This window comes from Leptodactylus fuscus, chromosome 3 (genome assembly GCF_031893055.1).
Source record: "Leptodactylus fuscus isolate aLepFus1 chromosome 3, aLepFus1.hap2, whole genome shotgun sequence".
Lineage (NCBI taxonomy): Eukaryota > Metazoa > Chordata > Amphibia > Anura > Leptodactylidae > Leptodactylus > Leptodactylus fuscus.
This window is the reverse complement of record NC_134267.1, coordinates 178,369,078-178,390,302: the sequence shown is the minus strand read 5'-3', so window position 1 is coordinate 178,390,302 and position 21,225 is coordinate 178,369,078. Positions and strand designations below refer to the sequence as shown.

At 43.1% G+C, this 21,225-nt stretch overlaps 1 protein-coding gene across 1 annotated transcript in view; it reads left to right on the top strand.

Moving 5' to 3' along the window:
- SLC9A9 (solute carrier family 9 member A9) overlaps positions 1-20,468 on the top strand; it is a 571,893-nt gene extending 551,425 nt beyond the window's left edge. Inside the window, exons 15-16 of the mRNA XM_075268848.1 lie at positions 18,753-18,858; positions 19,701-20,468. Coding sequence (XP_075124949.1) covers positions 18,753-18,858; positions 19,701-19,913 — 319 coding nt within the window. The 3' untranslated portion in view covers positions 19,914-20,468. The remainder of the gene's footprint in view (positions 1-18,752; positions 18,859-19,700) is intronic.
- Positions 20,469-21,225: the final 757 nt, after the last annotated feature.

Here is a 21,225-nt window from a genome sequence, read left to right as displayed (position 1 = left end):
TGTGCAGGGTGTAGATATGGTCTGTGGTGCGGTGGTTTGGCATGAACCCTGCTTGGCTCTTGCTGAGGACCCCATGTTGTGTGAGGAAGGTGAGGATTCTGTTATTGATGATGCTGTTGAACAGTTTCCCCAGCGTGCTGCTGACGCAGATCCCTCTGTAGTTGTTGGGGTCATATTGGTCCCCATTCTTGTAGATGGGGGTTATGAGGCCTTTGTTCCAGTCTTCGGGGAAGTGTCCAGCATTGAGCACAAGGGTGAATAGCTTTGCCAGTGCCGCGTGTATTGCTGGAGGGCTGTATTTGATCATCTCTGGTAGGATGCCGTCAGGGCCACTGGCCTTTTTGCCTTTCAGCAGGACAATTCTTTCCTGTATATCTTTTATGGTGATTGTCGAGTCCAGAGGGTTCTGGAAGTCTTTGATGGCTTTCTCCATGTCCCTCAGTTTGGTGATTATCTGTTGCTGTTCTGGAGTTAGTTCTTCTTCTGGGATGTTTTTGTAGAGACCTCTGAAGTAGTTGAGCCAGATATTGCCATTTTGGATGTGGAGAGAGTTTTTCATGGGCTTTGTGCCCATGTGGTGCCAGGTCTCCCAGAATGAGCTGTCCTGGAGGGAGTCCTCTAGTTGCTCTATTTTGTGGGAGAGGTCCCTCTGTTTCTTCTCTCTGAGGGTGCCCTTATATTGCTTGCATAGATTGTTGTAGGCTTCCCTCGACTCTCTGTTGTTGGGGTCTCTGTGTTTCTGGTTGGAGGCTGCCCTTAGAGAACGGCGTAGAGCCTTGCAGTCGCTGTCAAACCATTTGTGAGACTGTTTGTTAGTCGGTCTCTTGGGCTTTGTCTGTTTCAGGCCTGCTAGTTCCGCCGTGGTGTACAAATGTTACTGAAGTCCTTCACTGCTCGGGTGACCCCTTGTTGGTCTGGCTGGTAGGAACTCATATAGAAGTTTGTGAGCAGTTCCTTGATTTCGGGTCGGTTAGCCGCATTGGTGTATTCGGTGGCCCGGTGACTGGCCCATTTGAAGAATGGTGGCAGGTTGTAGAGACCAATCTGGTGGGGCTGCTGTGTGAGGGGCTTGTCAGTGGATCTCATGTACAGCAGGATCTGGTTGTGGTCTGACAGGTGTGTCTCAGGGGTGACTATGAGAGCATCTATGTCTGCTGGGTCTGCGTCTGTGATGACATAGTCCACCACGCTGTTGCCCACATGGGAGTTTAGTGTGAAGCATCCCTGAGTGTCCCCTCTGGTACGCCCGTTCATTATGTACAGTCCCAGACTCCGGCACAGGTTCAGCAGCTGTCTCCCGCTCTTGTTGACGACTATGTCATAGCTATTTCTTCTTCTCTGTGCAGACTCCAGGTGGTGTATATATATATATATATATATATATATATATATATACACACACTCACCGGCCACTTTATTAGGTACACCTGTCCAACTGCTCGTTAACACTTAATTTCTAATCAGCCAATCACATGGCGGCAACTCAGTGCATTTAGGCATGTAGACATGGTCAAGACAATCTCCTGCAGTTCAAACCGAGCATAAGTATGGGGAAGAAAGGTGATTTGAGTGCCTTTGAACGTGGCATGGTTGTTGGTGCCAGAAGGGCTGGTCTGAGTATTTCAGAAACTGCTGATCTACTGGGATTTTCACGCACAACCATCTCTAGGGTTTACAGAGAATGGTCCTAAAAAGAAAAAACATCCAGTGAGCGGCAGTTCTGTGGGCGGAAATGCGTTGTTGATGCCAGAGGTCAGAGGAGAATGGCCACACTGGTTCGAGCTGATAGAAAGGCAACAGTGACTCAAATAGCCACCCGTTACAACCAAGGTAGCCAGAAGAGCATCTCTGAACGCACAGTACGTCGAACTTTGAGGCAGATGGGCTACAGCAGCAGAAGACCACACCGGGTGCCACTCCTTTCAGCTAAGAACAGGAAACTGAGGCTACAATTTGCACAAGCTCATCGAAATTGGACAATTGAAGATTGGAAAAACGTTGCCTGGTCTGATGAGTCTCGATTTCTGCTGTGACATTCGGATGGTAGGGTCAGAATTTGGCGTCAACAACATGAAAGCATGGATCCATCCTGCCTTGTATCAACTGTTCAGGCTGGTGGTGGTGGTGTCATGGTGTGGGGAATATTTTCTTGGCACTCTTTAGGCCCCTTGGTACCAATTGAGCATCGTTGCAACGCCAAAGCCTACCTGAGTATTGTTGCTGACCATGTCCATCCCTTTATGACCACAATGTACCCAACATCTGATGGCTACTTTCAGCAGGATAATGCGCCATGTCATAAAGCTGGAATCATCTCAGACTGGTTTGAACATGACAATGAGTTCACTGTACTCCAATGGCCTCCACAGTCACCAGATCTCAAATCAATAGAGCATCTTTGGGATGTGGTGGAACGGGAGATTCGCATCATGGATGTGCAGCCGACAAATCTGCGGCAACTGTGTGATGCCATCATGTCAATATGGACCAAAATCTCTGAGGAATGCTTCCAGCACCTTGTTGAATCTATGCGACGAAAAATTGAGGCAGTTCTGAAGGCAAAAGGGGGTCCAACCCGTTACTAGCATGGTGTACCTAATAAAGTGGCCGGTGAGTGTATATACACACAGTGTATATATATATATATATATATATATATATATATATATATATATCTCACAGCAGCCCCTGCAGCCTGTATTATGCCCCACAGTGGCACAATAGACTGTGGGGCTTAATAGAGGTTGCAGGGGCCACAGTGGACCCTTCAAGCTCTATTATGCCCCACAGTTGCAAACCCATGAACTATTATTATACTCAGGGGTCTTTTCAGACCCTGAGTATAATAATCGGAGCCCCAGGGGAGGTGAGGGAACATAATAAACACTGTTACTCACCTCTCCGGGATCTGATGTTACTCCTAGCAGGCTTCGGGCCTATATGGTAATGTGTCAGACGTCACATGGTCTGGGATATTACTATATAGGCCCAAAGCCTGTGCTAGCAGTAACATATAGGCCCAAAGCCTGTGCTAGCAGTAACAGGCTATTACTACTAGCACAGTCTTAGGGCCTATATGGTAGTATCCCAGACCACGTGATGTCTGACACATTACCATATAGCCCCGAAGTCTGCTTGGATTAACACCGGATCCCGGAGAGGTGAGTATCAGTGTTTATTATGTTCCCTCACCTCCCCTGGGGCTCTGATTATTATACTCGGGGGTCTGAAAAGACCCCCGAATATAATAATAGCGGCAGTGGAATCGCGGCCTGGCCCGGGCCTATTCACTACCGCCCACCGCGGCCTAAAGTACAAGGGGAAGCGGGGACGGCAGTGAGCAGGTCCGGGTTGGTAAATAGGCCGCTGCCTGCTGGTAGATACTCCAGCAGGCAGCAGCCTATTATAAACCAAAAAAAGAGTTATTATACTTACCGACCAACCGCACGCTGCTGCTCCCGCTGCCGCATCCTCTTCTCTCACAGTACGTCTGTGTATCAGCGTAGGTGGCGTGATGACGCTCCTACGCTGATACGTAGATGTCTGAACCACTCTCCTTGCGCTGGTTGTGAGGGGAATAAAAAAAAAACGCCCAGGCTACCGCCCCCTCGGGAACGCCGCCCGAAGCGGGCGCTTCACATCGCCTCATTAGAGGTGCGGCCCTGCCGCTGCTACCTCTGTACGTCCCAGCTCGTGATCCCAATAACCCGCGATGTGATGAAAACAATAGAGAAAACCTTAAACAACGTATAAAAGGAAATGTACACGATTGTAAAGAAGAAGATTTCGTACATTTTTATTGTACGAAATTGTGTAAACGCTATTGCGGTTTTGTATTTTGCGCCGCACGGTTTTGGTGCTGAAGACGACTACCACCTTCGTCTCAGTCTCCGCCTCCTTATAATACAGCAGGCCCCTTCGTCTCAGTCTCCGCCTCCTTATAATACAGCAGGCCTGGCACATTGGGCAGTGCGGTTGGCTCCTTACCCAGGTGGAGATGCAGGGTTGGTGGTAGACGTGCGCACATGGCAGTACATTGATCTCTTCTCCGGTCACAAATTCCTCCAAACAGATTGCACAGGACTGGGTCTCCTCAGTGTCTGCGAAGATCTGCGTGGGCAAATAAGTATGGAGTCTCAACCTCTGGCCTCGTTCACGACTGGGGGCCGGGGCAGCTGGTGTTGGGTCCGCCACAGGAGGGCTGGGTACAGGAGTTGGTTCCTCTGGCTGGTCAGACGTGTGGGTCTGGGTCTCCGGACGCTGTGTGGAATGGCGTACAGGCGACCTACTTCTGTCCGCTGACTGTGGCCTGCGGCAGGGTGGATCACGACCATGTTGTCTCCAGTGGTGGTCGTCATCGGGGTCAGCAGCATCCGTGGCCCGTCTTCTTAAATTATACCTCCATCCAGTAGAGTCTAGAAATAAAACCGAGAGGATTAGTGAGATGTAACCTCCATAGATAGAGCGCCCCCCACCCCACAGAAGACGCATCTCTTACCTGACGGGGTCATCCACGTGCTCTGATCCATTAGGAGCCTCTGTAATTCACGCTGGCTCATAGTAAGGGGAAGGGTAATGGGAGAAAAAACAAACAGCAAACACACTAGAACAAGTATCAGCAAACACTTCTACCTGCTATAGCAAAGAACCTCTACCTGCACCTCCACCGGCGCCGAATTATATAGGAAGCGGAACGGAGAGGTCATAATTACATGACATCACCACGAGCTGGCCGAGGCCGTGTCACAATGGATATGGGGGGCCATATAATAGGTACATAACTGCAGAGATCACTCACTCACAGTGCAGGATACAGACTATACGTTACAATGTATATACACAGTGCAGGATACAGACTATAAGTTACAATGTATATACACAGTGCAGGATACAGACTATACGTTACAACGTATATACACAGTACAGGATACAGACTATACTTTACAATGTATATACACAGTGCAGGATACAGACTATACGTTACAATGTAGTGGTAACATTGCAGTAATACAGTGCGTAACATTTTGTGGTGACTTACCGGAGACATCCCTGACTGATCGCTCACATTTCCCGTCTCTTCCCTCTGGACCGCCATGACCACTTCTTCCACCATGTGATTTGTCTCTGTAAAGTTTGCAACACAGACATCATTGACTCCCCAGGCACCCAACCCATATTGTCCTCACCTACACAAAGCCCCTTAAAGAGGACCTTTCATGAGTTGGAGCACATGCGGTTTTATATACCGCTTTGAAGCCGACAGTGCGCTGAATTCAGCGTACTGTCGGCTTTCACGATCTGTGCCCCAGGTGAAGAGCTATTGGTGCCAGTACCGTAGCTCTTCACAGCAGCAACTATAGCGCTGTACAGTGAGACCAGGGAGGAACGCCCCCTCCCCTCCTGATAATAATCGTCCATAGATGAGTACTGGGGGGATGTTCCTCACCGCTCTCACAGTACAGCGCTATAGGCGCTGCTGTGAAGAACGGCGTTCCTGACTGACTGTCAGGAACGCCCTTCTGACGGTGAAGAGTTAGGGTCAGTTCACACGTGAACTGCCCGCGCGGGTTTTGACACGGAGAGAGACGCGGTGAGCCGTGTCTCTCTCTTGTCAAAACCCGCCTGCCGCGACCATCGCTGTCGCGGCTTAACCCTCTGCTGTCGGCTCAAATGAATGAGCTGACATAGGAGGGAGCTGCCGGGGGCGGAAGCCGCGCGGCTGAGCCTGCGTGGCTTCCGCCTGAAGAAAGGACATGTCGGGCTGCCGCTAGCGGGAAAAAAAGCCCGGTGGTCTACATAGACACATGGATTTTGAAGTGAAATCCATGCCTTTGTTCACGTGTGAACTAGCCCTTACGGTACCGGCACCAATAGCTTTTCACCTGGGGCACAGATCATGAAAGCCGTATATAAAACCGCATGTGCCCAAATCCATGAAAGATCCTCTTTATATAGTGCCCCTTATTAATAATACCCCCTTATATTAATAATGCCCCTAATAGCCCTTTTATAAATAACTTTTTCATCAAGGAGCAGTCCAGCACCACACTCCAAATCCATATAACAAAGAGCCCATTAACTTGTTGGTTCTTTCATATTGAGAAGGAAACGTCCAGCGGGACCAACAAGTTAATGGGCTCTTTGTTATATGGATTTTAAACCTGCAAGACAATAAAAGTTCCGTTTTAGGACTCAAGTCTGGTGCTAGACTCCTCCTTGCTGAAAAAGTTTCAATTCATTACAAAGCTGATAGAATTTATGGTCCAAGCATCTACCGTCCTGTCTCCACAGTGACACATGTGAGTAAATCTGCACTGGGAAAACCATGCAAGCTGGCTGGGAAATTTTTTCCTTTTTTCCCTTGAACTAATAAATTATCTAAATAACTCCTGATAATAAAGTGCCCCCTCCTAATGACCCCTTAAATACCCACAACTCGCCTTAAAAAAAAAAAAAAAAAAAAAAAAAGTTATACTCACGTACCTAGGAGTGCTTGATGCAGCCGCGTCTCCTCTTCATTAGCCGAGATCACAGCGCGCAGGACGGCTGATGCGTCTCAGCGTAGGAGGCGCATGACGTCATCACACGGCGCCTCCCACACAGAGAAGCAGACGTGTTGTCTGTCTTCTCTGCGTCTACAGAAACACGGCATTAGTTTTAAATAGATCGGTGTCTTGCAAATGCCGATCTATTTAACAGTGCAACCACTATCAGGAGGGGCGGCATATAATAATGGTCTGGAGCAAATCGCACAGACCAGCGCTCCTCTACGCCGCCCCCCCCCCCAAAGTGCCGCCTGAGGCCGTCGCCTCATTAGAGGTGCGGCCCTGTATGGGATTATATTTTAAAATAATAATGCAGAGAACATTAATATTACCGTGAATCCAGACATTAGTGTCAGTTCACACAGTCAAGGCTTTTCCCAGAAATCCTGACAAGACTTTGATATTAATTGCTTTTAAATCTTTCATGTTCTTTAGAGCGGAGTTCAAAGGCCCTCACAGCTACATATACTCCGCTGCTCAGAATCTTTCCTTAATAAATCCTTAACTTACTAAGTAGAAGCAAAAGTACACAGCATTGTACAATATGGAATTGTCTGAACACAGCTTTATCTTTAGCTACTTTTCTTTACTATAATTCTTCTGCCATCAGATTACTTCCTTGCCAATGATCTTTGACATGGTGGGACAATCGTGTCATGGTGCCAAAGTTACTTATGCCTAGTAGTTGGCTGCCCATTACCTAGCTTGCATTTGCTTAATTACTACACCCTGGTTTCCCATGTCTTGATACCTCATTCCCTGGTGTTCAGAGAGTTAGTGATTGAATTTTGATTGATTGATTTCTTGCCTTCAATCACTTTTCATTGTTAATATAAAAATGTATTTCTGTGAAATCTGTAACCTTTGTTTCATATCTGTGTTTGGTAATCCCCCCCGAACGGACAACTGAACACATTTGCAAGCGGTGTGCAGTGAAGGCACACAGACCCCATAGACCAGGGGTGGGCAATTAATTTTCCCATGGGGCCGCATAAGAAATTGAAACTATGCTAGAGGGCCGTGCCATGGCAAATTTAGCTCCACCCACTTCTACGTTGACTCCGCCCATTCCCAATCATCTTTCCATGTGCCCCCAAAAAGTATAATCCTCCTACAGTCACCCGTACATTTTATGTCCCCACATTATAATGTTCCCTTCCAACTGCCCCACAGTATTAAGTCCCTCTCCTGGTGCCCCAGTGTAAACTGGGGGAAACTAGAGGGGACATGAAACTGAAGCAGCTGGAGGGGGACATTAAACAGTGGGGGAAGTTGGAGGGGGCAATAAATTGACAGCTGGAGCGGAGGGGGACATTAAATTCAGGAAGCTGGATAAAGACATTAAACCGTAGGGGTAGCTGGAGGGTGACATTAAACTGGGGGCAACTAGAGGCAGACAGGTCCCCCTACAGCTTCCTCCACGGTTTAATGTCCCCTCCTGTTGTCCCCAGTTTAATGTCCTCGCAGTTTAAGTGCCCTCTTCATCTACCCCCAGTTTCATGTCCCCCTCCCCTTCATTTCTCCCTCAGTTTCATATCCTCCTTTATTTTCCCCATTTCATGTCCCCGCCTCCATCTGCCATCTCTGCCCTAGTATAACATTCCCCTTCCATCTCTGCCCACATATAGACACACATATAGACACACAGACAGACACATATCACACACATACAGACACAGACAGACACATATAGACACACACACACACACTCGCCCCCCTGCATCTCACCTTACATCTCTCAGAACCTTATGACACACACCATGTCTCCATCTTCCTGCCGGCACTAAGACACGCCGCTAGACACGCCCCTAGACACGCCTCCCTAGTCAAGCTGTGCGGGCCGGACTGAATCAGTCAGAGGGCCGGATATGGCCCGGGGGCCGGGCTTTGCCCAGGTCTGCCATAGGGGTCTGTGTACTTGCTGCAAAATCTCCCCATGAATCATGTGGACAGAAAAGTAGTTTATGAACTACTTTCCTGTCCGCATGTTCCCTGCAGAGATTTTGCAGCAAGTACACAGACCCCATTATAGTCTATGGGGATGCATGTGCTTTCACTGCACACCACTTGCATATGCGCTTGGTAGTCTGTTTGCGGGTCCCCATGTGGACTCCCCTGAACGGATTACCGACGCAGATGTGAACGAGGCATTAGGAATTGGACAGTTAGCAAAATCTATGACACTTGCACATGTCTATATTGGTGGGATACGGGGCGACTATTAGAATCTATGGAAGAGAATTATGAAGACTGGCACTACTAACACCAAACTTCATAAACCCATGTATGAGGGGGGCACACCATCTGCTGGGGCATCCATCTGGAGGAAAATGAGCAATATACTACTCATTCAGTTAGATTTCTACATCATCCTGCATGTCTGTGGCAGAAATCTATGCGTCAGCCTTAAATTTCTGCCCACCGTACTGTAGTATATACTTTTGTATTTTCAGTATTCCTACAAATGCATTTTGTCATCCAAGTGAAACACATTTCATTTTCCAGCTGTACCCCCCACCTGTCTTTGCTATATGATATCCTGCACCCCGTCCAGCAAGAACTAATTGTGAAGTTACCCATTACCAGATGAAAGAAGATAGTCCAAGCCAGTGATAATGATAGGGAGGATAGGATAGCATGTAATGGCAGCAGCTTTATCATGTGAAGAAGAGAATAGAGAGAGACAGCGAGCTGCAGATACTGTATACAGCACAATATTGAGGCTGCTGTCCAATAAATGTACAATGATTGTCTGGGCGGCGGACATAAGTCTATATGGAACAGCATTCAGCCATACAACTTGTTAATTCAGTAGTTGATGTTTTCGGTCTCTCTTCACATCACTTATTCCTCTCCTGGTTTTGTGTTGGGAAACACACTTGTGCCAGGACGTGATTATCACTCAGGTCAGTGAAAAGTCTTGCAGAATGGCCTTTTCAGCTCGGTACAATATCTGCTATAATTAGATCTTAATGAGAGCAGTGTGCATTGTACTGCTCGCTCACGTTAGGCTTTTCACAGAACAGCTTAGGTCTCAGTTTGATGAATCCTATTCAGATGTTAAATTATAAACCAAACTTGAGAAAGGTAGGAGAGTTGTTATATGCGCAGATTATTATTCTTCCCCTATTGTTAGATAATTATACAGCACTACATTAGTCTGCACATCCAAAGCATCTTGGAGTATCAGGAAGAAATGGCTAACAAGAGATGATACAATGCAGAATGAACTGGAAATGTACTGCGCAGAAAATAAGGGCAGTAAATTTAGGAGAAGGACAATGTTGTGACATCCCAAAGTTTTCCAACTCATGTCTTTGTAAGGACAGCTGCTTGTAATGTCACATTGTCTACAAGATAACATTAAAAAAATATTGGTATATTTGAGGGTACAGAGCAAAGTATCAGTTTTCAAGGCGTCTGAAACATTTACTAGTCAAAATGGACAGAATCTCATAGCAATTTGCTAAAAAATAAAACACAAATTTGCTTGATAATCGGGAGTGGCTTACCAAAGGGAGGTCCTACTCGGAAACGGGTGGGACTTGAGATTAGGCCTTGTGCATCAAAATCATGGCACAAATTCTGTATAAAGTAAGTCTACAAATAGATGGTGTAAAGTTGAACTAGACATCCTAATATGTCCAATTTGTATGCAGCATCAGTTGTTCTGAGAAATCTGACATACTTTAAGTCTGTCTAACTACTGTGCTTGGGGTCACCTTGGACAAGTAAGCAAAAAGTAAAGCCTGCACTCTACCTTTCATTTAGTTTTATTTAAAGCATCTTCAATATGAAAGTCAAACCGTAACATTATAAAGATTTTCATTTATATTACAGAAATTAGAATTGGTTGGAATGAATGATATACCTTACTAAATATATTGGGTGTAGCCAGTAGTAAAACTAGCCTTTCTGATGCCTGAAGCGGATGACAGAAAGGCGCCCCACCCCCACCCCGCGCCGGACTGAATACCGGGGGGAGTGGGGGTGTGCTAGTGGTAACATTGCAGTGATACAGTGCGCAACATTTTGTGGTGACTAATTGCTCACATTTCCCGTCTCTTCCCTCTGGTCCGTCATGAACACTTCTTTCAGCATGTGATTTGTCTCTGTAAAGTTTGCAACACAGACATCATTGACTCTTCACTTCTCCAGCCACCTGACCCATATTATCCTCACCTACACAAAGCCCCTTAAAGAGGACTTTTCATCAGTTGGGGCACATGCGGTTTCATATACCGCTGGAAAGCTGACAGTGCGCTGAATTCAATGCACTGTTGGCTTTCACAATCTGTGCCCCGGGTGAAGAGCTATTGGTGCCATACCGTAGCTCTTCACCGTCAGAAGGGCATTTCTGACAGCCTACTGAAGGCTTCCAGGCTTGCCTTGGGATTATTTCGGAATCACCCCCCTTTCCTTAGAGTATATATAAAAGTAAAAATAGCTGTGAAACACATGCACATTAGGCATCCCTGTGCCGAACCAAAAAAGCAATAGACATTCCCCAAAATGGTATAACTAAAAAGTACACCAGGACCCACAAAAAAAAGATGACCTATGCATTCCTGTGCATGGAAATATAAAAAAGTTATGGGTGTCAGAAGATGGCAACTCTAAGAAAAAAATTTTTTGCAAAGTTTTGAATTTTTTTTTTAAAGGGTTAAAATGTAAATAAAACTATATAAATTTGGTATCCCTGGATTTGTACTGAAACAGTATACAGATGACATGTCATTTTGGCTGCACTGTGAATGCGGTAAAAAAAGGAAGCCCGTAATAAAGTCGGACAAGTGCACTTTTTCTCCAGTTCCACCGCATTATATTTTTTTGCAGCTTCCCAGTACGTGATACAGATTATCAAATGGTACCAGTATAAAGAACAATTTTTCCCGCAACCATTAAGTACTGATATGGCTCTATGTACGGAAAATAAAAAAGTTATGGGGTTTGGAAGACGGGAAGGCAAAAATGAAAACCGAAAATTAAAAAATGCCTGTCGTGGGAAGGGGTTAAATACTCCACTGCTCCAGCACTGGTAATGTAGTAATGTCACATACATCACAAGACTATTACAGCCAACATTAGGGTGCCAGCCAATAATCTGAGACTAATGATTGGCTTCTGGGAACACGTGAATGATATACATAGCGTTAGCGCTGCACAACTGGCAGTACCCACTGGAGGGGCGATGCTGCTAATGGCAGGGGATTTGTTTTTTCTTTATGTAATACCATTTCTTAATCTCAGTCATGTTTCTGAAAACCCCAGGCAACCTCTTTAAAACTGAAAACCACCAGTAATATAGTAATAGCATTACTCAAAAGCCACTTGATAGATTAAATTTCCACCATCTCCCATGGAAGATTTGTTTGTAAGATGTGAAAGATATCATTCCAATGTTGCATGGCATGTGTAACTCTTCTCATTTTATAATTAATATCTAAAGTTCACTCATGACCTGTGGGACTTTAGAAGTACACTGACTTTTGGTAATGAAAAACTTTCCATATATCTGTCAGTGTGAGTTCATTAACTTGACTGATACTTCAAACCTGCTCTTTGATTCCCCTTATTAGCCACTGCCAGGCTTGCAGAGAACTGGAGAAAAAATTCTAAATTGAGAAACCTACTTCTGAATACTATCCATAGATAAATATCTGGACCAAATTATAGGGGAGCTGACGCTTGTTAAGCCTTCTTAATATAGTGTGGATTTATATAGTAATGGATATACTGGAGTGGTTGATACTTCTAGGTATTAATGTATAGCAACCTCCTAGAAAGGGCATTAATATTCCATTCAATGTATATGTTGCACTTTATTTCTTGCCTGATCACAGTATACCTTATACTGCCAGAATATTGATCAATTGACTGATATGCAATGATTTACATAGGGTACAATGAGGAGACACAACAATAATTTCATAGTTGGGTAGATCCTAGAGGTCAGCAACCAATGCTTATACAGATTGCATTATACAATTCATTCTGTATAAAAACATGTTGATGACCTCTAAGTCCCCCCCCCTCCCACAACTATGAGATTGAGGGTTCTGTTTGGGGACATATATGGAGCCACAGTTTGAGCATTCACACAGACTTGGTCATGTTACTGATTTGGTAATGCTGCCATTCTGATTTTTTGGTAAATCATTGGTCTAAATACTTGTATGGCAAAATGTGGTGGATAAGCCTTAAATTTAGTTAAAAATAATCTGAAACAAAATCCTGCTGGTCTGAGTGCTAACTAAACAATAAGTACTAACTGTACAGGTGGCTTACTACCAGCCACACAAATAAACCAAAAAGAGCACAATCCAGTCTTACCAGTCTCACAGTGTCAGGACAGACCCAGGCACTTCCTCTCACTCCCAGGATCTGCCCTGAAGTGCAAGATCTGCAACCTTTTATGGCTCAGTAACAAGCTCAGGACCCACACCTGAGGCTGAGGCCTATTGAAGACCTGCACTGGACCACACATAAGTTAGAAATCTGGTGGAGATATACCGGAACTTCAGCACTCTGCGTGTCACCTTCTCACACCTGGTACATGTGTCATATCTGTTATAATGAGTATGTTCCGTCCCACTCCACCAACAATTGCACACTGTGGTGAATGAGGTGCAGATTGGAGGTTGTCATGTTTGACGCAAGAAAGAGCCGTGCACCAATATATCATCCTTCTACACCAGAACACAGTAGTAGAGAGACTGATAAATTTCTCCTTTTCATATTATAAACTATTTTTTTCTGTGTTACTATGTTTCATTTGTTTCATTTAGGTACATTTTTGATTAAATGTCTGGATTAGGAAGGAGTAAAGAAAGTAAAACCTGGGAATTTCCATTGTTGTTACCACAAAACCTTAATGTATGATAAGTGTGTGGATTGCTCTCCTGTGTTTGGTCAGGCAATAGACCTCTCTCAGGTCTTGCCACATCTCGATTGTGTGCTGATACTAATCTCCCATTATTTTTAGACGCATGTGTGTTTTGTGTCATAGGGTTGAGTAAACTACCTTTAAAGAAGTTTTATTTCCACTATAATGTTTGCCTGTGTATAACATATCAAACAAAACCAGAATAAGAAATAAGGCACCTACATTATGGTGCACAATAGACAGGCTTTACTCACCGTTAAGATATTTCCAGTAATTCCAGTGTATTTACATGTCTTCAAAAGAAATAGATGGGTGGAAATGAACTATAGTTCTGTTTATACAAGATGGAGTGCAAGGAAAAAAATTCCATTAAGATTAATACATTGCCAATGGGGGGAGGGGATCTTAAAGGGCTTTTTTTTAAAACACATGTGCAGGCTTAAAATAACAAATAGTATATATACTCACCTGCCCATTAGGTCGGGGATCCAGCATGGACTCTCCATTCGGGTCCCCAGCCTTCCTGACCTTTGTCCTACACAGTAGCTCATCAGCCAATCAGTGGCTGAGCAATGATGTCCGGTAATGCTGCACTGCCCCTGGAGCAGCTAGTAGGTAAATGAGTAGCAGGGCAAGATCGCCTGTTTGGATGAATGTCGTAAAGGGTCAGAGCAGAAAGACACCAGGAAACAGTGGTTCTTGTTCTCATAGACTGAAACCGCCCATGTCATACATGGCCAGTTGGCCACCCATTCACTTGCATTGCCTTCATGTTGTCAGACCTGGGTCTGTGCATTCCCTGGTCTTTCAGTCCACCCTGGTATGACACAGTACACTCATTATACTTCATACAGATACTCATCATGCAGCATCTCGACCAGGCCAGGTGTCAGTATAACATACTAAGCAGAGTATTTAAGAAACTACTCAGTTTATTTTATTACATTGTATTCACACTGGGTAGCTGAGATGGCATCTAGGTGTAGAGTCAGGCCAAGTATCCTTCCTCCCTATGCTCTAGTCTTGCTAGCCCTGCTGCCGTGTGGGCACATATCACCAGCTCACAGAGCCAAGTGGGCCTTGGTTCAAGGCAAGAGCCAGGTGGCCTGATACTGACAGGACACATGGACAGGAATAACCAAAGGCTAGCACTAGACAGCAAGCTATGATCAGAGGCAGGAATTACTACTAAAAAATACATTTCTGTGATATTTTAGGAATTTTCTGCCTTAAATATGCCCGAAACCTGCCTGTTTATTGCAGTGGTAGGCAGTAGCAGATTTATTCTGCTAGCAGGAGTTATCATGGGCATCGCGTCATGGGTCTTCTCTTGATCAACATTGCAGGTTATTAGGCTGAACTGCATAGATTTCTATCTTTTTGGTGCCTTATGTTACTATGTTTGTTACTATTTCTGAGCATGTAACATTATGACTGAAACAACACTGAGTTTCACAGTAAATGTTACCCCATTCTGTGCTCTGGTAGACTCGTATCATGCCTCCGCCTCAGGTTCCAGACCAAAAAACCCCGTGTGAACTTACCCTGAGTGATTCATTTTGACAGTACAAACGAAAAAAGAAATCCCATAGTGTCTCTGTGTTTCTAAACTGTACATTAATGACCTAAATGGAACATATTTACCTAAGGTAAAGGATTGTCTCCCCAAGAACAAAAGGATAAGCAACTAAAATTCAACTGTCTGATCTTTATATCCCCCAACATCTGCTGTAAGGGGATTGTCAAGAGGACCTCATGCACAGATGTATGGCTAGTCCCACCAACATTGTCAGGTTTTGCAAACATACAGCTGAACAGACATACACAATGAGGTAGCTCTGGGGACATCTTAAAGTTTCAGACCTGACTGCATGGTGACCCAGCCACAGCAATAGTTAATTCACTAAGACCAAGGAACTGCTACAAGTAGCTCCGTAACACTACTGGCAAGGGGTAAACTGATAAAATTGGCCCCGCTCCTGGCACTGATCTTACAGCTACACTGACATACCCACAGGAACACCGTGATGAAAAGGTAAGTGTCTGTGCAGGAAACAGCACACAACCATTATATACATTTTCATAAGTGGTGGGGAACGTGTTAACCTCTATATGGAAAGCAGTTAATGGGTTTACATAATAAAACACTAGTTGTTTAGCTTTCCAGCCTGTATGTGCCCGAGCAATGACTGAATATATTTGCAAATGATTTGTATCATATTTAATTGTTTGTTTATGCTTTTTGATTCTAATGGCCTTCATAGTATTTTTAGTTTGTTCAAGTTCAGAAGCTTCTTTTATGTATTGCCATTACTAGATGACTATAGGATATTCCATATGAGTTTACATTTTGACAGTATGTGCATTGTGGTCTGTCACCGTTATTAGGTTTTATCCTCACCTAATATTTTGGGGCATTACTTATTACCATCTGGCTCACCCTAGCTCGAGACACTGCTGCACTACATTTCTAATGTCACAGCTCACATAACAACACACATGAGCTATATATTTCTTTGTTGGCACATTACAGGCTATAACAGATTGCATCATCACCCTAAACACCACTCTCCTATTGGGGGATCTTATTCAAGCCTGAATGTTGTTAATACATCACATTGTGACATCCGCCTCTTGATGAGCCCAAATGGTGAAATATGTTGAGGCTATTTATGGACAAAGACAACCTGGTTTGTCTGACATCTATCAAATAGTTTCATAGACAATTTTTCGTCCTAGATTTCCGGATTCCCAGAGTGATAGGGTACAAAGTTGTACAAATATAGCTACTTTGTTCCCACTGGTAATCCGTGAAGTCTAGTTTCTAGTTCGTTTATTATTATACCAATTACTCCCTTCAGTGATACGTCTTTAATATTTGAGTAATTAATCCCACAGTGACTTACTGTCAAGTGGGTGGTCTCAGGCTAGAGCAGGCAAGGTGGCATGATATTGAGCTCATTGATACTGTCCAATCAAAGGCAAATAGTGTTAGAGAACTGCCCAATTTTTGCTCTGTCCTAGGACCCCTACGCGACATTATAGAACCTAATTAGCATATCAGACACCAAAACTAACAGCACTTACTGCTTGGGAACTGTGAGAGCTAGAGAAAAAATTGCAACCGCACTGGAATCAGTGGAGCGGCGCCTATTAAAGGATACAAAGAACTGGAGACTGTAAAATTCTTTAAACAAAGGACATTACTTTTTTGAACCCTCAAGCCTCAAATTGGAAGCAAGAAATGCAAAAAGAGGACATGTTGAAGTTTTTATGCTCGATTCTAAATATAACAGGGACCAGAAGTCTGTGTGGTTTTATTTCATCCCTTAGTAGGGAGTTAGGTGAACAATATTTAATTGTATCAATAATTTATACACAAGAATGACTTTACAGGGATGTTGCGGAATCTTAATATAGACATCATTGGTTGTTCTGTAGCTGATGTTTAATTATTAATGTGGACTCTTTAATTAGATGGTAATTTACTAATCAGAAAATATGTGGGTCAGTAATGGATTCCGGTCAACTAACTTCCATGCAACCAGTTTTCCCTACAGTGCTGTGAAAAAGTATTTGCCCCCTTTACAGATTTCTTTTGTTTTTGCTTTTTTGTCACACTTACATTTTTCAAACTATGAAACAAATTTTAATATTAGACAAAGATAACCCGAATGAATATATAATGAATTGATTATTTTATGCATTAAAAGGGAAAAAAGCTGCCAAAACCAAACTGGCCATATGTGTAAAAGTAATTGCCCCTAAACACCTGGGTGACGGGGGCACTGTGCGCTGGGGGGACTCAAAGGGGGTGTGGCTTAAAATGTGTAATGCTTCCCATTAGAAACGTAAAACTCAACCCTTCAAAAGTTGGACGCCAATAATCTACAATTAATCCTTTCTTATTAACAGGGCATCAAATTTTACAGTGGACATTTCCTTAAAAGCATCAGAGGGGTATACTAAAAGGCAAACAGGGTGGGCTTGGAGCAAATACAATGTTGCATTGACATAATTGCATCCAGTTCTGTGTACGTGCCTTTGGTATAGTTAGGGTTGGACTAATGGTGTGTAATCCCTTTTATGTAAAGAATCACATGGTACATACATAGTTTTTTCTCATCTAGCCATTGCCGTAGCATGAAACTCGTGGAAATGCTATATTTGGTCCAATCATTTATTCACCAATTACGCATGGCATGTACAGTACAATGGACAGATTTATTTGCTTCACATTCTGCTGATGCTTTATAGTTAGTCTTTTCTCTTCTCTCTATGTACACATACATTCATTACGTCACACACATCATTGCATTGGCTATTGCATTGGCTATTGCAAGTCTGGATATACATGTGAAAATGAACAAAACAGTGATTTTATGACCAGGTGGCCACAAAACTTAGAACTGCAACAGAGTTAGCAGAATTCCTTTAGAATTTCTTCTATAACATACCTTATGCTCATCCGATGAATCTTCTGCTGACGTCTTATGATCTGGTTCATGGCCCTGGTAAAGCTGCACATGGAGGCAGTGATACGTGTTGGGTTTACCTCCCTGTTACTGCTGGTTGTCACATGCTTGGGCTGTAGTCTCACTGTTTGGTATAGTGTTATAATAAGTATATTTGCTTATGTTTGAATATATGTTTATTTTGTATATATGTATTAGTTACTTTTTCGCTATATTCCCAGACGTGTTTCAGTTTGTTGGTTTATTTATAACCACTCCAACAGCATAGGGTCCGCTCATGTGTTATGTATGAACTTATAAATGTTTTTAATATATTTATGTGTTGTGTGTCTCCTATAGGAGTTCAATAAACTAATTTATACTGTGTATATTTATGGTGTGCTTCTTTTTATATGCCATCCATCTTTGTTGTTTGCCTTTGTGATCTGGTACAGTAATACAGTAAGAATTGTTGTTGCAGTACTGTACCATGTCATGTATTAGGTTATGTACCAATTATATTATAGATGATACCATAAATTCCATTTGTTGTTCACCAATATGTGACTTGTCGCCTTGTCTTTTATGCTCAACATTTATAGACACAAGGAAACTAAGCTTTTGGTATGAGTTCTGTATCAGAGCCACAGTATCAGCACGCAGCATCAGGACAATGGCTACTACATAAAGGCTGCAATCTATTGTATTCTTGAAGGTCAGAACTCCTAGCAAGTGGCTTCTAATGATGCTAGAATATGAAGTTGCCTGGGGTTGGGATGGATGGAAAATCTTTGTTTTGCTTGAACCGTCAGAGTTTTCTGACTCATCTGTTATAATTATTGTTTCCAGTCCTTAATTAATAATCAGATACCTCAAGCCATTGTTAACACACAGCGGTCCTCCTCTCACAAGTACATTGCCACAGTGGTGCAGTCCCATCGCTAGAGTGCTGACCAGTCCACGGGCCTACGCAGTAAGTCTATATACAGTATTTTATACCGGCTATATTATCTACCACTAGAAAGCTGACATTGCGCTGAATTCCGTACTCTTCCATAACCTTTTTCTGTTGGATGTGGGGGGCGGACGTTCCCCATAGCCTAGCAATGACACTCAGCTGTAAAGCCCAAATTTTTCATTGATTTTTTTTTCTTCCCCTATTAAATCTATAGAAAAACACTTTCAATTTCTCATCTAAATTAACACGCTGTGCTTTTGAAAGGACAACTTTTCCACAGCTGTGTTTTCTACAGTGTGTGGATAAAATTAACCAGAATGCCATTCACTTTGCTGATAGTGTAAAATGTAGAATTTTTTCCACTGTGTTTCCACAATGTGGGGCCTTAGCCTAACATATTTTTTCTTGGAAGACGTATGGCCCACACATAATATAAAGCCACCTTAACTGGCCACCCTACGGTATAACACCCCCTTTTATAGTTTTTGCACAGTATAATATCCTCTTTCCTGGCCTCCAAATGGTATAATACCCCCCATCCTATCTCCCATATAGTATAATACCCCCTTTCCTGGCCCCCACATGGTATAATACCCCCTGTTATGGCTCCCATATGATATAATGCTCCATTACATTCTGATGTTGTCCAAAGTTGAGACATGGTGTGCTCTGCATGGGGTGCCCTGGAGGCTGAAGGGGAATCAGAGGGGGTTGTGAGTTGGAACGCACTATTAAAAAATGAAATTATACTTCAATAATAACATTGGGGTATAATAGAGCTATTAGAGCTGTCAGGTAGCTAAATAACTGTAGTTACAATGTAATCTTATTCTAAAGTTCATGAAATTCTTTTCAAGCAGGAGGAGCTGAAAGATGATGATATGGACTGCATTGTTAACCATGATGAACTGACATCATCATATGAAGACAACCCATCTGCTTCCACCCTGCACCCTACTGCACAGCCAAGCAGAGATGAACAAGGCCGGGTGCAGACAGAGGGTACAGATAATGTACAGGACGGAGATCTAGGACTTGGGAGACATGACTTTTCATTTGACAGAGTTTAATGTGTCCTTCATCTCAGTCAGCCAGGGGAACATTTCTACATGTAAATGTGATTTTAAATGCAGAGTTTAGTAGATATATGAAATATATTGTTCTGGATGAAAAAGGGATTTTTTTTAACATTTAGGTAAACATGTTGCAAATACACAGAGCCAGCCATTTTGTAGTGGATAGTCCTAAAATGTACCTTCTCCGTTTACTAAGGAGCAATGATATTACTTAATACCTCAACCAAGTGGGTTATTAGGGTGTAATGTTGATAGAATGGGATCTCTGTAGAATGGTGGGGCTTGGGTGTTGACACTCCCATTAGTTACTAGAAGAAGCTGCAATGCTCTGGCTAGGGGCACATACTTAAGTCAAGTAGTAATTCTTTTAACTTCTATATGAAAAGTGCACTTTTATACCACAGCTATGCACAACTTATATTCATGATCATTCTCGCCATGTTATTTTCAGATTTCTCTATAGTATATGATGTACCTCCGTCTACATCTTTCCCCATGATTTATACTTAATGTTCTGAAATTCCCAACCACTTGTATTGTTTACATATATTAAATTATTACTATGCATACCTTAAAATATAGATAGAATGCCAATATAGAAATATTTAGCGTAATGATAAAAAAATCTAATTATTATATGTTAATATTAAATAAGTATGTATTAAATGATACAAGAATGTAAACAATACATAGAAAGTACAAATACAAATCAAAGGCAAAGTTTACATAGTCCAAAGGCTCCACGCAAAGATCTCCCGCTGCAATTTCCATCACGCAACTCTGTTTCTTTTCCAGGCAACAGAAATCTTGATAAGTAAGGGGGCGATCATACTACCGCCACTGTCCACCCTGAGGTTTCCATCCTAAACCCCAGGGAAACTGGACATGGGACGGCTTGTCGCTGGTCAGCTTTAAAACACGTTCATTTAAATGGGTTTTCAAAGGTAACCACTGGTGTCTGTATGCGGCCCCTCCACCTGGATAACTTTTTGTTTTTTGCATGGATACAAAGTCCTGCAAGCCTTCCCCTGTCCAGTTTCCCTGGGGTTTCCGGACAGCGGCGGTAGTGTGAACGCCACCTAAGGGGGGTTCCTTACGTGCAGTAAGCATCAGTCATGCAGTGGACCAGACAGAGTCTTATAGGTTTAGTTATAAATGAAAGTTACAACTTGAATGTGAACTGATCTTTATATAGTGTGAATAATTTATCAACCGTTTTATTGTCACTAGTATCTAAAGTGTTACCAGACGTACAGAAAATCACAATGATTAAAATAAAGTACAACAGTAACACACAGGATCAATA